Source organism: Amblyraja radiata, chromosome 4, assembly GCF_010909765.2.
Source record: "Amblyraja radiata isolate CabotCenter1 chromosome 4, sAmbRad1.1.pri, whole genome shotgun sequence".
NCBI classification, from domain to species: domain Eukaryota; kingdom Metazoa; phylum Chordata; class Chondrichthyes; order Rajiformes; family Rajidae; genus Amblyraja; species Amblyraja radiata.
Genome location: NC_045959.1, coordinates 32,150,267 through 32,167,157, shown reverse-complemented (window position 1 = coordinate 32,167,157; position 16,891 = coordinate 32,150,267). Strand labels below are relative to the sequence as shown.

Sequence of the window (16,891 nt, the reverse complement as noted above, 5' to 3'; positions counted from 1 at the left end):
TCCATTATAAAGGATGAGGTTATGGAGTACTTCGGTTCATGATAAATTAAGCTGAAGTCAGCGTGGTTTTGTGAAAGGGAGATGTTGCCTGACGAATCTGCTGGAATTCGTTGAGGAAGTAAATAGCAGGACAGATGAAGGAGAGTCAGTGGATGTAGTTTATCTAGATTTTCAGAAAGCCTTTGATAATGTGCTGCGCGTGAGGCTGCATAGGAAGATGAGAGACCTTGGTATGAAAGGGCAAATACTAGCGTGGATCGCAGGTTGGCTGGATGGCAGAAGACAAAGAGTGACAATAAAGGGGAGCTGCTTCTGGTTGGCTGCCAGTGACCAGCGGAGTTCAGCAGGGGTCGGTGCTGGGGCCACTACTCTTCACTTTGTATATTAATGATTTGGATGTGAGGGATTGAAAGCTTCGTGGCCAAGTTTGCGGATGATATGAAGATAGGTGGGGGGCAGATAGTGTAGAGAAAGCAGGGACTCTGCAGAAGGACTTGGACAGGTTGGGAGAGTGGGCAGAGAAGTGGTAGATGGAATACAGCATAGCAAAGTGTGTGGTCATGCACTTTGATAATAGGAATGAAGGCTTGATTAGTACAGATGTCAGGAGTTATGGGCAGATGGCAGGAGAATGGGGTTAAAAGGAAAATATAGATCAGCCATGAATGAATGGCAGAGTACAGTTGATGGACAGAATGGTCTAATTCCTACACCTTATTATCTTATGAATTTATGAATTGCAATCAAAGTCCTGCCATGGATGGTGGCTTGAAAGAGTCCTCATGAGTGGCATTAGTGCTTTGTACATAAAGCATATTGACGATGACATTCTGAATGCATTGACTTGACAATAGTTTGAATGTGCAAATTGAACAATGCTATGTATGGAAAGAAAGCCAAGTACTGGTTGTAGTTCCTATATATATTTTTTATGAATGAAGCTTATTTTTGAACACTAAGAAAGTGAGCCGGCTTGGACAGAATACTTTGCTTCTTCCCTGAAGTGAAGGGTTTATGCAAATGGTAATGAGTCTGAGTGGCTGGCTGGGAGCATCAGGATTATGAGCCTGCCATTGCCTGACTCACTAGATGCCAAGGAGGTGCTGGGTATAATTGTAAATAGCTCGTTCTAAGCTTCCCCCCCTAGTCTAGTTTCAGTCAAAAATCACTGAGTCAAGCACTTGCGCATCTACACTTTATTTTGGAAAAACACAATTGCAGTTCCACTACTATACCTAACCACCGCGGGTTCGATCCTCGTATCTGCCTGATCAAGCCCTCTTTAGCCTCGCTCAAGCAGAGACATTCCAGAAGGTCATACAGTCCTAAGCGTTCTCCCAGAAGTTCGACACAGGACCTCGTGGGAGCGGCCTTTTATAGGTCCCCGAACCACATGGGAGTGATTCTTTACAGTCCAATAACAGATATCAATTAACCCAGTACATGATAGACATTTCTCTAACCCAATAATACAGTGATTAATATAATGTATTCAAACGGTGTTTCTGAAAGGAAGCAAACATCGCAACATGTGCCTTGATATTCAAGAAAACCAGCTCAATACTTAATCCAATCAAAATCTAGCAAAGTAAAGCTTTGCAACATTATATACAATGTGTATCTGGTTTGCATTCATCCAATCCATTCCATGCAATTTGCACCTAATTGTCAGGATCTGCAGATGTTCCATTCTCTTCCTGCAGCTCTTATCTAGGCTCTAGACAAACTGGCACCATTCTGCAGTTTGTCCTATTTCTGCAGAAGGCCATTACTCAATTTAAGTGTCCTGGCCTCTCCAATTTGGCCAGAATTAACATAATCATCATCATCATCATTGTTGAAAACATCAACGGGCACGGTGCCTTACAATGCTATGTATGACAGTGATCGCAACTTCTACTGAAGTGTGGATGGCCGTTGGCTCGCTATGAGCTCATCCGCCCTTTGACAGGTCTTGTTTTAGGTTCTGTTGGGGATCCACAGCCCCCTCCTCACCTGACAAACCAGGTGAGGGAGATGGTTTAGTCGCTGACTATCCGACCATGGAGCAGGTAGCAAGGGATTACATGGTACCCGTGGCGGGGGGAACTTCCCCCGACCTGACCTGGGTATAAACTTTCCTGTTTGCCGGTACATTCCCACGTGTAAACTTCCCAGTCCAGCATTTGCCAAACTACCTCCAACTGTTCGGAGTCCCCGCCAACCATCGATCGCGCATTCACAAAAGTTCTATGTTGTCCCACTTTGGCTTTCCCTCTAAACACCATCTGCACTTTTGCAGATGACACCACTGAGATGGGCCAGATCACAAACAATGACGAGGCGGAGTATAGGAAAGAGATATAGAACTTAGTGGCATGGTGTCAGGACCTCTTTCTCAATGTCCGCAAGACAAAGGAGCTAGTTATTGACTTCAGGTAGTGTGGTGGAGTACATGCCCCAATCAGCACCGAAGATGCCAAAGTGGCAATTATTGAGAGCTTAGAGATCCTTGGCATTAATATTACCAACAATCTATCATGGACCAACCACATGGATGTGATAGCCAAGAAGGCATACCAACGGCTCTGCTTCCTGAGGCAACTGAGGAAATTCGGCTTGTCTCTTACTCTTACAAACTCCTACAGATGCACCACAGAGAACAGCTTTGTCCAAAACCACACAAAATTACAGAGAATTGTGGATGTAGCCCAGATCATCACACAGGCCAAATTCCCTACCATTGACTCCTCATATGCTTCATGCTGCCATAGAAAAGCAGCCAACGTGATGAAAGACTTGCCCCAGCAGCTTGGAAACTTGAAAGTGCTCCCCATCAAACTCAGTAACAGCTTCTTCCTCCCTGTTATCAGGTTAAGGGGCTGTCCCACTGCGGCGACCTAATTGGCGAGTTTAGAAGAGTTTAGGAGAGTTTGAAAAAATGTCATGTTGAAGACCTCCTTCGACTATGTAGAAGACCGCCTTCGACCTCCTTCGACTATATTGAAGTCTCGCTTCGATTGGCTTTGGGAAAATTGGACACCGAATAGTGGAGAGTGAAGACAACCTCCTTCGATCTCCTTCGACCGCCTTCGACCTCCCTTCGGCTATGTTGAAGACAATCTACGACTACCTTCAACTACCTTCGACTACCCTCGATTACCTACGAATAACATGCCGACCTACTACGACCTACTTCGACTAAACCTACGAGTAAAAAAAATATCGATTTCTTCCATGGCGACCGTTTTTTACTCGCAATTATTTTTTAACATGTTGAAAAATACGCTGCAACCTAGCTGAGGCATCGAGTACGCGGGGACTATCCTCGAGCATGAAGGAGAGTTATAAAGACCTCCTAGGACCTCGTGTCGACCATGCTGCGAGTATGAGTCGAGGGCAAACTTGCCAGAACTCGCGGATTAGGTCCCCACAGTGGGACAGGCCCTATGAACGGTCCTTCTTTCAGCTGGGATACTGTCTGATTCATCTTTACCTCATTGCAGACAATTGAACTACTGCTACAATTCTGAGAATTATTCTGCACTGTGTATCTTCCCCCTTTGCTCTACCTATTGAACTTAAATTTGACTTGATTGTTTTTATATATTGTATTGTCTGATCCAACTGGATAGCATGCAAAACTACACGTGACAAAATAAATCTAAACTTATAACACAAGAGGCAATTTACAGTGTTATAAGTCTTTGAGATGTAAAACAACACTGGAGCACCCTGAGAAATTCACATTGTCATGGGGAGAACATGCAAACTTCACATATAAACTCCACACTCACACATGTGTGTGTGAGTGTGCGCATGTGCCAAAAAATTTGTGTCCCCCCTGTCTCCCGGTCCCCTCCATATTGTGATAGCGAGTTCCGTGCCTGCCGGTCGGTTATCCTTGGTTCTGAAAACTACTGCTCACCTTTTTTTCTCTTTTTTTTTCAAATTCACGTCAGCACCGGCTGCAACCTACGCGAACCTCCGAGAACCTTCGACCTCCTGGCGACCCACCTACAGCACGAGAATACTCGCTACTCTCCATGGCGGCTTCATTCTCGTCGCCGCTAATTTTTCAACATGTTGAAAAATTTGCGGTGACCATAATGAGGCCGCGACTAGTTCCCCAGAATGCGGGAACTCCTCACGATCATGAAAGCGACTCCACGGCAACCACCCGCGAACATGTGGCGACCATGTGGCGACTGCATAGTCTCCTGCAGTCGCCTAAAAAGTCACCTAAGTGGGGCAGGCCCATTAGTATTCTCTTGCAAATGTACACACCATGAAATTAATGCTGCCTTATCTCCCTTACTCTTTGGTCCTTTTTTCACCACTATGAATATTCCTCTGGCATCCAGTCTTAATCCACTTGGCTTTGAGCATTCCCTGTTCAACTTCCTCAACTTTATAGATTCTGTGAGTCCTCCCTTTTGTACAGCTGCATTCCTGACACCTGCCTATACTCCCATCCTGTAGAACATTAAATGTTCCTGCACTTTGGCACTGAAGACAGACACAAAATGTCTTCTTCAGAAGGGTCTCGGCCCGAAACGCCACCCATTCCTTTTCTCTAGAGACGTTTACTGTCTGGCTGAGTTACTCCAGCATGTTGTGTATATCTCGAATGAATGAATGAAAGATATGCAAAAAAAGTTACGATGATAAAGGAAATAAGACATTGTTAGCTGTGAGCTAGGTGAAAATGTGTTACAGACAATGAGACTTAAAAGACGATTTTGAAGCTAGCACGACCTGGGTTATATCTTTTATTCATTTGTCCCATATCTCTCTACATCACCGTCTATATCTCTCCTTTCCCTTTCCCCTGACTCTCAGTCAGAAGAAGTGTCTCGACCCGAAACGGCACCTATTCTTTTTCTCCAGAGATGCTGCCTGACCCGCTGTGTTACTCCAGCTTTTTGTGTCTATCTTCAGTGTAAACCAGCATGTGCAGTTCCTTCCTGCACTTTGGCACTCAGGGTCTTGGTTCAAAAGTTCTCTTTTAGACACACACACACACACACAAACTCAGCTGACAGCTGGTCCCTTCACATTTACACACAGATACATACTTACCCTTTACTTCTGACTCCATTGTGTTTCCATTCATAAACCACAGACTCATGGACATTGGCCAAGATATCTAACAGCAGGGGGCTTTTCTTCAAGATACCCACCCTAAGGGGTCAATGATATTACAGAAAATATTTCACAAATTTAATATTTTAAAATTGAGAAATGATCATCTTGTGTAGCAATGTGGTCTCTGATCTAAGGGAGAGTTTCAATGTGCTAGATGGAGCATGAATAAAGCCTACCAAATTGATTTCTGCAGTAACTTATTTGTCACATGAGGAAGGGATAACAAAGACTAAGAAGGGTCTCGACCCGCAACGTCACCTATTCCTTTTCTCCGGTGATGTCGTCTGTCCCGCTGAGTTACTCCAGCTTTTTGTCCCTAACTTCGGTTTAAACCAACATCTGCAATTCCTTTCTACACACCGAGTCTGGATTCTTGACTTTAGAAGGAGAGAGATCTTGAAACATGCAATGCCTCAAGGAACTTGACAGGGTGGATGGAAATTTGATATTTGACTGGTTGTAGAGTCCAGAAATTGGGGCACAATATCAAAATAAGGAGTCAACAATTTAAGGCAGAAATAGGAAGAAACCTCTTCATCCAAATGTTAGTGAGTCCTTGGAACTCTCCACACAAGAGGTCTCTGGACATTGAATCACAGGATATTCAAGAGAGAGGGCCAGGGCTCTTTATATATATATATATATATAAAGAGAATATAGGAAATGCCATTAGTACAGGAAACTATTAATGAAGTAAAATATTATTTTTAGGGTTATTATTGTCACGTGTACCAGGGAACAGTGAAAAGCTATGTTTTGCATGCTATCCAAACAAATCAGATCATATCATATATAAATACATTCAAGTTAATCTCATATACAATAGGTAGAGTAAAAGGAAAGATAGAGTGCAAAATATAAGGATACTAAGTGCAGGAGTAACTCAGCGGGACAGGCAGCATCTTTGGAGAGAAGGAATGGGTGACGTTTTGGGTCGAGACCCTTCTTCAGACTGATCTCAGAATGAGTGCAGAATACAGTTCTCTGCATTGTAGGGCATCAGTCCATAGATAAAGTCCAATGTCTGCCATTAGGTAGAGTTGAATGGGACAGTATCGTAGCTTATGGAAGGACAATTCAGAAGCCTGATAACAGAGGGGAAGAAGCTGTTCCCGAGTCTGTTGGTGTGCGCTTCCAAGCTTCTGTACCTTTTGCCAGATGGGAGAAGGAAGAATGACCAGGGTGGGACAAGTCTGAGTATGTTGGCTGCTGTTCCAAGGCAGGGCGAGGTGTAGATGGTGGGGAGTCTGGTCTGTGTGATGGACTTGGGTACATCTACAACTTTCTGCAATTTTGTGTGGTCATGAATGAATGAATACATTTATTGTCTGTAGATCTGCTCTACCCAATCCTAACACACACATGCTACACACCACTCAGATCTTTTATCCAGTCCGGGTTTTACCATGCAGTCACTAACGCTTCCGGACACTAGCAGTTAGTTGGGATGTAGTCACAGTGGTGACACATGCAGTGTAACTTTATTATATGCTAATAAACTTGTTGGATCGTTACTTGGAGTATTTGTTATTAGCTCCACATTGGCCAAGTATTCACATACAAGGAATTTGCCTTGGTGCTCTGCCCGCAAGTGACAATATGACGTACAGTAGGCAGAGCTGTTCCCAAACCTAGCCCTGCTGCAACTGGCCAGAAGGCTTTCCAAGTCCTAGTCACTATTAGACATGATCTTACCAAATGGTGAAGTTGGTGGCCACAATGTCCTATGCCTTTATGCTCAAGAGTCAAAAAAATAACGAAGAGAACAGTCCAAAACCGAGCAAGAGGGGAGCAATCATCTCGGCATCTCCTCATTCAAACTCCGAAGCAAAAGCAAATCTTTCAGCCGCAGGGGGGGGGGGAGGTAACACAAAATGAGATCAAGCGAGAACATGTGATCGTCACAAAGATTCAGAAAGCGAGGAGGGAGAGAATGCCAACTTTAATCCTCGTGTAATTCGATCCATTATCCAATATCTTGAAATGTCCCGATGCAGCCTTTGCGCACGGACCGCCAATGTTGCCCGAAGCCTGGCATTTCCTCGCCTTGACTTGGGTCTCAGACACGCAGAGCCAAACCAGCCAGAAAACTCATCTTAAAGTAGATTCTTCCGTCAGGAAAGAAGCAGAGAAGCGTTTCCCCCACATTGCTGTGTGTCTTAAGTTACAGACAAGATTCCGAGTGAAGTTGAAAGGAAAGCTGTTGTTTTGCAGGGAAGTTATCAGGTGCTGACAGGTGCCGAGCTAGCGTTAGTGAATCCCTTCTCTCTAACACTCCCCTGCAGGTTCAAACTTAATTTCATGGAAAAGTACGGGGAGAAATCTCACTTGGTGCTGGAAAAGAAGCGCAATAACTATTTGCTGTCGCAAGCAAGGTAAGATTTGCACCTTCCCCGGTAGCATCATCCGTCGGTGGGCTGGGTTGGCCGTGTCCAGCGGGACATTGCGAGTCGGTGCGGCGCGCTGCGCTCTATATCATTACAACTGGCTGCTACTTGCAAGGGCAGTCGATGTTTCTCACTTGGACATTTTATTTGACTTTTTTTTTCCAAAAGCAAAACAAAGACAGAGACAGAGACAGAGACAGACAACAAAATAGAGAGAGTACAGAGGAGATTTACTAGAATGTTGCCTGGGTTTCAGCAACTAAGTTACAGAGAAAGGTTGAACAAGTTAGGGCTTTATTCTTTGGAGCGCAGAAGGTTAAGGGGGGACTTGATAGAGGTTTTTAAAATGATGAGAGGGATAGACAGAGTTGACGTGGAAAAGCTTTTCCCACTGAGAGTAGGGAAGATTCAAACAAGGGGACATGACTTGAGAATTAAGGGACTGAAGTTTAGGGGTAACATGAGGGGGAACTTCTTTACTCAGAGAGTGGTGGCTGTGTGGAATGAGCTTCCAGTGAAGGTGGTGGAGGCAAGTTCGTTTTTATCATTTAAAAATAAATTGGATAGTTATATGGATGGGAAAGGAATGGAGGGTTATGGTCTGAGCGCAGGTATATGGGACTAGGGGAGATTATGTGTTCGGCACGGACTAGAGGGGTCGAGATGGCCTGTTTCCGTGCTGTAATTGTTATATGGTTACAGAGAGTGGCCAAAACATAACGAGCTGGAGGGACTCAGCGGGTCAGGTAGCATCCGTGGAGAGGGTGATCAGGCGCTATTTCGGTTCGGAAAGCTGTTCAGACTGATTGGAGCAAGAGGGGAGGGAAAGTGGGAAAAGAGAGGTGGGGTCGTGACCAAGTCGGGAACGTGGATGCATCTGAGCTTGTCTCTTGTCAATCAGCAGTCGCATTTCAAAGGCAATAGACAATAGACAATATGTGCAGGAGCGGGAGGGAGAGCAGCAGGTGGGGGTCACTGAGGGCGAGCAGTGAGAGAGGCTTCGGAGAACTCCGTTTGGAGGGGGGGGAGAACTTTTTCAAAGTAGCCATATTTTGAGGAGGTTTTGCAGTGCTGCAGTAAGATGGAGACACAAGGAATTGCAGATGCTGGAATCTTGAGCAAAACACAAAGTGCTGGAGGAACTCAGCTGAGAAGGCAGCCTCTGTGAAGGGAATGGACAGATTGATTGATTGATCATTTTGTGAGAAACCTACAAGTAAACAGAAGGAGAATTGCGTGCACAAGCCCACATTCTGCCTGCCAGCCACTTCCAACAGCTAACCGGTCATCGAAATCCCATTGATGATTGGTTTTGCCAGAGTAGGAGGAGGATGCCTGCAGATGTTCAGGGGAGGTGAGGCAATGAATGGTGGAGGGAGCTGGGCAGGAATCTGTCCGATTAGATTTGTCCTCTGAATAAGGTATCTTTTTGGCTGTGGCTGTTTTTGAGTCCCGGATGCAAGAATGTTGTCATTTGGCCCACGGGACAATGAAAACGTCTTGATCAATCACAAGGCTGATGGACTGCCCGAGGCAATAACCCTTACCCGCTCAGTCTTGTTTCCATTGAAGGCTTCGACAGATTGAATGTGGAGAGGATGTTTCCACTTGTAGAAGAGTCGAGGACCAGAGGCCATAGCCTCAGAATAATAGGATGTACCTTTAGAAAGGAGATGAGGAGGAATTTATTTAGTCAGAGGGTGGTGAAGCTGTGGAATACATTGCCACAGAAGGCCGTGGAGGACAAGTCCATGGATAGTTTTAGTTCAGTTCAGTTTAGTTTATTGTCTCGAGTACCGAGGTATAGTGAAAAACATTTTGTTGCGTGCTAACCAGTCAGCAGAAAGTGATAAGGTTCACTACTTAATAAACAGACAACTCACAAAAAGGTTAGGTAGGCCAACTCAAACTTTACTAATCATCGGCCGATGGAAGTGTCGTGGATACTCCAGTCAAATAAGCAACACAGACACTTGACTCCTCGTGTCACCACTTCAATGAACAAATAGTTGCATGATATTTTTTACTGTGTTTTTGTCACTTAAGCACATTCGAAGATGTTAGTCATGGTCAGAGATACAATCAATACACATTACCACAGGATGCATCTGAGCTCGTCTCTTGTCACTCAGCAGTCGCATTTCAAAGGCAATAGACAGTAGACAATAGACAATAGACAATAGGTGCAGGAGTAGGCCATTCGGCCCTACGAGCCAGCACCGCCATTCAATGTGATCATGGCTGATCATCCCCAATCAGTACCCCGTTCCTGCCTTCTCCCCATATCCCCTGACTCCGCTATTTTTAAGAGCCCTATCTAGCTCTCTCTTGAAAGCATCCAGAGAACCTGCCTCCACCGCCCTCTGAGGCAGAGAATTCCACAGACTCACCACTCTCTGTGAGAAAAAGTGTTTCCTCGTCTCCGTTCTAAATGGCTTACTCCTTATTCTTAAACTGTGGCCCCTGGTTCTGGACTCCCCCAACATCGGGAACATGTTTCCTGCCTCTAGTATGTCCAAGCCCTTAACAATCTTATATGTTTCAATGAGATACCCTCTCATCCTTCTAAACTCCAGAGTGTACAAGCTCAGCTGCTCCATTCTCTCAGCATATGACAGTCCCGCCATCCCGGGAATTAACCTTGTAAACCTACGCTGCACTCCCTCAATAGCAAGAATGTCCTTCCTCAAATTAGGGGACCAAAACTGCACACAATACTCCAGGTGTGGTCTCACTAGGGCTCTGTACAACTGCAGAAGGACCTCTTTGCTCCTATATTCGATTCCTCTTGTTATAAAGGACAACATGCCATTCGCTTTCTTCACTGCCTGCTGTGCCTGCATGCTTACTTTCATAGACTGATGTACAAGGACCCCCAGATCCCGTTGTACTTCCCCTTTTCCCAACTTGACGCCATTTAGGTAGTAATCTGAATAATAGGCATCCTATCAGTTGGTACTTTAAAGACAAGACATTTCAAAGGCATCGGTCATTGTTTCAATATACCTCACTGAGCCAAGTCTTCTCTCTCTCTCTTCAATTGGTAGACGCATTTCAAAGGCATCGGTCATTGTCTCAATACACAGCGACCTGAGGGAAGCCCGGGCTTGTCTCTCTCTCTTACCAATCCACTGAAAAAGGCCTGCTTGAAATGAAAGAATACGTGTTCGGGGAGAATACGTGTTCGGCACGGACTAGAAGGGTCGAGATGGCCTGTTTCCGTGCTGTAATTGTTATATGGTTATATGGTTAAATATAACCTAGTCCAGGATTCCATAATATATCTTTTATATATTTAAAATCATTTAACCTTTTCAAAAGACAATACATGATTACAGTCAATCCATTTACAGTGTATGGATACATGATAAGGGAATAATGTTTAGTGCATTGTAAACCAGCATAGATTCTTGATTAGTACGGGTGTCAGGGGTTATGGAGAGAAGGCAGGAGAATGGGGTTGAGAGGGAAGTATAGATCAGGCATGATTGAGTGGCGGAGTAGACTTGATGGGCCGAATGGCCTAATTCTGTTCCTATCACTTATGAACATGAATAGCAACAGAGCAGCGTCCTTTAAATTCTCAAATCTACAGGCAGGCTGGGAGACCCAATGTCAGTGCCCCCCTCCCAAAGCCAACATTCTGGCATTGCTCAGGGTGCGCACGCCTGGCACCAGACTTGGGAAGCACAAATTCCACTCCAAACCTTCATCCGGAGAAGGAAGTGCTGGGAGAGCAAAGCATCTTAATTTTCGACCACAGGAGATTGTGGAAGCTCTTGGGAACATTATGGAAGGTATGCACCATGTCCCCAAAATGCCTTCCCATTCCCACAAACCGCTTCCACTCTGAATGCTTGCAGCTCTTTAGCCATCTCGTATGTTGCAAATCATATTTGGCGAATAAATTCTGATTCTGATTCTGATTCTGATCTCCGAATGTAGAATTGTAATCATCTTCTGCTATCTAAGAAGAGCTGACAGGGACAGTATTGGTGCTGAAGCCATCTTGGTGAAGTCTCACCACTGGTTTCTAGATTATCCTAGAAAGTGGAGAACTGCAATCTTGTGAAAGAGATAAACTGACTAGGATACATCAGAGGTAGACGAAAATGCTGGAGAAACTCAGCGGGTGAGGCAGCATCTATGGAACGAAGGAATACGTGACGTTTCGGGTGGAGACCGTTCTTCAGACTGATGTGGGGGGTGTTGGGGGCAGGCAGAAGAAAGGAAGAGGAGGAGACAGTGGGCTGTGGGAGAGCTGGGAAGGGGAGGGGAAAGAGGGAGAAAGCAAGGACTACCTGAAATTGGAGAAAGTCAATGTTCATAACGCTGGGGTGTAAACTACCCAAGCGAAATATGAGGTGCTGCTCCTCCAATTTCCGGTGGGACTCCCTCTGGCCATGGAGAAGGCCCAGGACAGAAAGGTCGGATTCGGAATGGGAGGGAGAGTTGAAGTGCTGAGCCACTGAGAGATCAGGTTGGTTAATGCGAACTGAGCGAAGGTGTTGGGCGAAGCGATCGCCAAGCCTGTGCTTGGTCTCACCGATGTAGAGCAGCTGACACCTAGAGCAGCGGATGCTATAGATGAGGATGGAGGAGGTGCAGGTGAACCTCTGCCGCACCTGGAAAGGCTGCTTAGGTCATTGGATGGAATCAAGGGCGGAGGTAAAGTGACAAGTGTAGCATTTCCTGCGGTTGCAAGGGAAAGTACCAGGGGAAGGGGTGGTTTGGATGTGAAGGGACAAATTGACCAGTGAGTTGCAGAGGGAGCGGTCTCTGCGGAAAGCCGAAAGGGGAAGAGATGGGAAGATGTGGCCAGTGGTGGGATTCTGTTGGAGGTGGCGAAAATATCGGAGGATTATCTGTTGTCTGTGACGGCTGGTAGGGTGGAAGGTGAGGACAAGGGGGACTCTGCCCTTGTTACGAGTGGGGGGATGGGGAGTGAGAGCGGAGCTACGGGATATAGAGGAGACTCTGGTGAGAGCCTCATCTATAGTAGAAGAGGGGAACCCCCGTTCTCTGAAGAATGAGGACATCTCCGATGTTGGAACACCTCATCCTGGGTGCAGATGCGGCGTAGACGGAGGAATTGGGAGTAGGGGATAGTCTTTACAGGAAGCAGGGTGGGAAGAAGTGTAGTCCAGATAGCCATCGGAGTCAGTGGGTTTGTAGTGGATGTCAGTCGGTAGTCTGTTACCTGCGATGGAGATAGTGAGGTCTAGAAACGGTAGGGAGATGTTGGAAATGGTCCAGGTGTATTTGAGTGCCGGATGGAAGTTAGTGGTGAAATGGATGAAGTCAGTGAGTTCTGCATGGGTGCAGCAGTTAGTACCAATGCAGTCCTCAATGTAGCGGAGGTAGAGTTCGTGGATAGGGCCACGGAACGCCTCGAACAAGGATTGTTTGACGTACCCTACGAGGAGGCAGGCATAGCTGGGGCCCATGCGCGTGCCTGTAGCTACGCCTTGGATTTGGAGGAAATGGGAGGAGATACATCAGTGTGAACTGACAGGACCAGTCTTTAGGTCTCATTTATGGGTATTGAAGGCAATGCATTAAAGACACCTTGAAACCCAAGAATGTATTTTAAAATATTAACAAAAAGTGAAATAACTGGATTGGCAGAGGTTAAATAAGTGAGTCTGGTTTCCCTGAGTATAGGTGGCTGAGAGAAATGCTAGATGTATATAAACTTCTGAGAGGAATAGATAAAGTGGATAGTTTGTTTCCCAGGGTCAGGGCTTCTAATACTAGTGGGTATAGAGTTAAGTGAGAGGGTGGAGGTTGAAAGGGGATTTGAGGGGTAATTGTTTCATGCAGAGAGAAGATGGTACCTGGAATGAGTTGATGGAGGAGACGATGAAGATAGGAACATATTTCTTCATTGTTACTTGGCTGAACAGAGCATAGGGGGATATGGAATTAATGCAGGCAGATGGGATTAGTATGGTCGTCATACGCATGGTGAGCCGAAGGGACCTTTTTCATTCTGTGCAATTCGATGATTCTGTGTCTGATTAAAATCAATGGGATTGCTTTACCTACTGCCACAAAATTGTGGGGCAGGACATGATGTATCCAAGCCCCTCATTTCAGTGTGAGCTCGGCCCTTAGAGTGGAGTAAAAGGTCAGATGTCACCTGATTCCTGCGTTTCAGGTGGAAGTCACAGGTGAGTGCAACCGACAGTTTTGTGCAGAACTGCTGACTAAAGCGAAGTACAATAAGCCACACTGGGAGAACCCTGCTTCCTGTTGTGCCTCTGTGAGCCAAGCAGCATAGGAACAGAAAATGTGTTCTTTCACGTGTGAGGAAAGACAATCTGCTCAGTCCTGCCCGCATGGCAGAAGTTTTATCAAACTTGTTGACTCATTAAACCTCAGGCGATTGTGAACGGTTGTTTAATGAGATCGAGGCGTTAACTCTTATACCATAGGGGCTAATTTGCAATAAATAGAAAAAATGCTGGAAACACTCAGCAGGACAAACAGTATTGGTGGAAAGAGAAATAATTAACATTTCAGGCCTAGAACCTTTTTAGACTTTAGAGAGACAACGCAGAAATCAGCCCTTCAGCCCACCGAGCCCATGACGACCAGTGATCCCTGTACACTAGCACTATCCTACACACTAGGGACTATTACAAACTTTATCAAAGCCAATTAACTTACAAACTTGTACATCTTTGGAATGTGGGAGGAAACCAGAGCTCCCGGAGAGAACCCACACAGGTCACTGCCATTGCTGCCAGCTTCTGCTACTAGGAACCTGGAGGGAGTGGCGATCAATGGTTCATCGCCTGGGTCCAAGTCGAGAGGGTAATTATTTGACTCCTTACCAACCTGTGCCCTTCCACAGCTGGATGCCTCAGCCACCCACGTCGGACGTAGGGAAAAGCCCGCCCCCTGTAACCGATGACAGTAGCACCACAAATTCCCACTGCCACAACAACAGCAAGACGCTTGAGCAGAGGCATCATGAGCGGAAGCAAGCTCAGAGGAGGCTGGCTCTGGCCCTGGTCATCTGCATCATCTTCCTGGTCGGAGAGGTGGTCGGTGAGTACTCTTGTGACCACAATTTCATTCCTGGCTGTCGGTAGTGCTGGTTCCGGAGAAGGGGAGAGTGCGTCGTTAATCCAACTGTTTCCTTCCTTATATCAAGGTGGGAATCTCCCAACCTCAGAAGGGAGGAGATTCAAATTCTGCCACCAAATGAGGTTGCATGTTTGCCATGTGACCAGCTTGACCACACTCCCAGCCGTAATGCCAATGAGGCCCAGATCAAATTTGGAATGCCAACCGATGTCACACTGCAGTTTGCTAATTATAGCCATCAGGCTATTAAACACGACAACTAATAAGCTCTGAATTACAACAAACTATTAATATTATTGCACTATATTTGTTTATTTATTGAGTATGCATGCATGTATATATATACACACCAAACTTTTTTCTCTGTTGTGTACTATGTTTACATATTCTGTTGTGCTGCAGCAAGCAAGAATTTCATTGTCCTATCTGGGACATATGACAATAAAACACTCTTGACTCTTGTTACAGAGAGAGGGAGCATGAAGTCACAGAGAACGTTGAGTCTCAGGGTGAGAATGTTAGAAGTGAATTGTCATGCAGCGACCCAGCCTAGGCCAGTCGGTACAGACATTTTCTGCAAGTGCATACTGTACGTTAGTGGTTAAACCTGGATGGGCACAAGTTTGTGGGGGTGAAAGATGTGAAGCTATCCAAGAAAACTGGAATATTGGAACAATCAAGTTGTATTGTTGTAGATGGGTGTCCACCAGATTTGGTCATTGGACTTGCTCTAAAATCGTAACTTCAAAATACCTTTTCCCCTAAAGTGCTGAAAGTATGAGCTGATCATGCTGCATGAAGGGAAATGGAATCTAGGATCAAAATGGACAATTTCATATTAACTTTGATGATAGGAAAATATCCAGAAACAATAGGGACAGAATTAGAAGTCACTTGGACATATATGGATTGATTTTGGGAAGCCAGCATGGATTTCATGGAGCTATGTCTTGTCCAATTAAGTTGATCAGAAGATTGATGAGGAAATTAAGTTGATCAGAAGATTGAATAGGAAAACGTAATGATATGGTGTATATGAACCTTCTAAATACATTTGATAAGATGTTGCATAATAGGTTTGATGAAGGCCATGGAATACAGGGGCTGTAGCAGCAAGAGCAGTGAACTGTCGAAATAATGGGAAATAGTGATTAATGGTGAGAGTTGCTTATTAGCCTAAAGGGCAGATTACTGGGGAAATTCTAAGGGGTTTGTCACAGAGCTTGTCTTAATATACAGAATTGATTTGGACCGGAAAACAGGGCACAATTTCCAAATCTGTAGTCGACACTGAACTTAGAGGTGTAAATATTGATGAGCACAGTAATGCGCTTTAAGGAAACATAGATAGACTGATGGAATGGGCAGGTGAGTGGCAGATGGAATTTAATGCTGAGAAATGTAATGCATTATATTTTGGGGTGATGGATAAGAAGAGGAAATGTAAAGTAGAGTTCTGAACAGGTGCAGAGAGATGGTGCGGGTGGGGGGAGAGCATATTTGTGCATAGGTGGTTAAAAGAGCCAAGTCAGGTTGAGAAAGTAGTTATGTAGCACATTGAATCATGGGTTCTATAAATAGAGGCATAGAGAATGAGAGTACAAAAGTCATAGTGAACCTTCATAAAACACTGCGTTAATCACAATGTGCATGTTGTCTGGATGTCAGGCTTTCAGGAAGATGCGGCAGACTATGAGGGGTGATGAAGAGATTAACCAAAATTATTTTCGGGATAAAGGATCTTGGACTTGTGGATGGACTGGAGAGTTTGTAGCAGGATTTGAGGACAATGACTTTTGACTTTAATCTGATCAATACTTAATTGGAGGGAACTGTGCTCAATCAGCAAGAGATAATCGATAAGTATGATAGTGGAAGGAGGGACATTGGTCATGGTGAATTAAAGCCAAATATCCTTAGTTTATAGGTGGAACCTGATGCTGTGCTTTCAGATTAATGTTCCTGGTGTGATATGGTCATTGTTTCCGCCTACTCCAGCATCCACTGCACTACTACAATTCTGCGCAAGTTTATTCAGTTTAGTTTAGGGATACAGCACGGAAACAAGGCCCACCGAGTCTGCGCCGACCAGTGATCCCCGCACATTAACACTATCTTACACCCACTAGGGACAATTTTTTTTTTAACATTTACCAAGCCAATTAACCTACAACCCTGTACGTCTTTGGAACGTGGGAGGAAACCGAAGATCTCGGAGAAAATCCACGCAGGTCACGGGGAGAACGTACACACTCCGTACAGACAGCACCCGTAATCGGGAT

At 45.1% G+C, this 16,891-nt stretch overlaps 1 protein-coding gene across 1 annotated transcript in view; it reads left to right on the top strand.

The window, feature by feature from the left end:
- The first annotated feature begins 7,355 nt into the window (after positions 1-7,355).
- Positions 7,356-16,891, top strand: part of slc30a8 (solute carrier family 30 member 8) — a 31,079-nt gene continuing 21,543 nt past the window's right edge. Inside the window, exons 1-2 of the mRNA XM_033019209.1 lie at positions 7,356-7,502; positions 14,374-14,570. Coding sequence (XP_032875100.1) covers positions 7,429-7,502; positions 14,374-14,570 — 271 coding nt within the window. The 5' untranslated portion in view covers positions 7,356-7,428. The remainder of the gene's footprint in view (positions 7,503-14,373; positions 14,571-16,891) is intronic.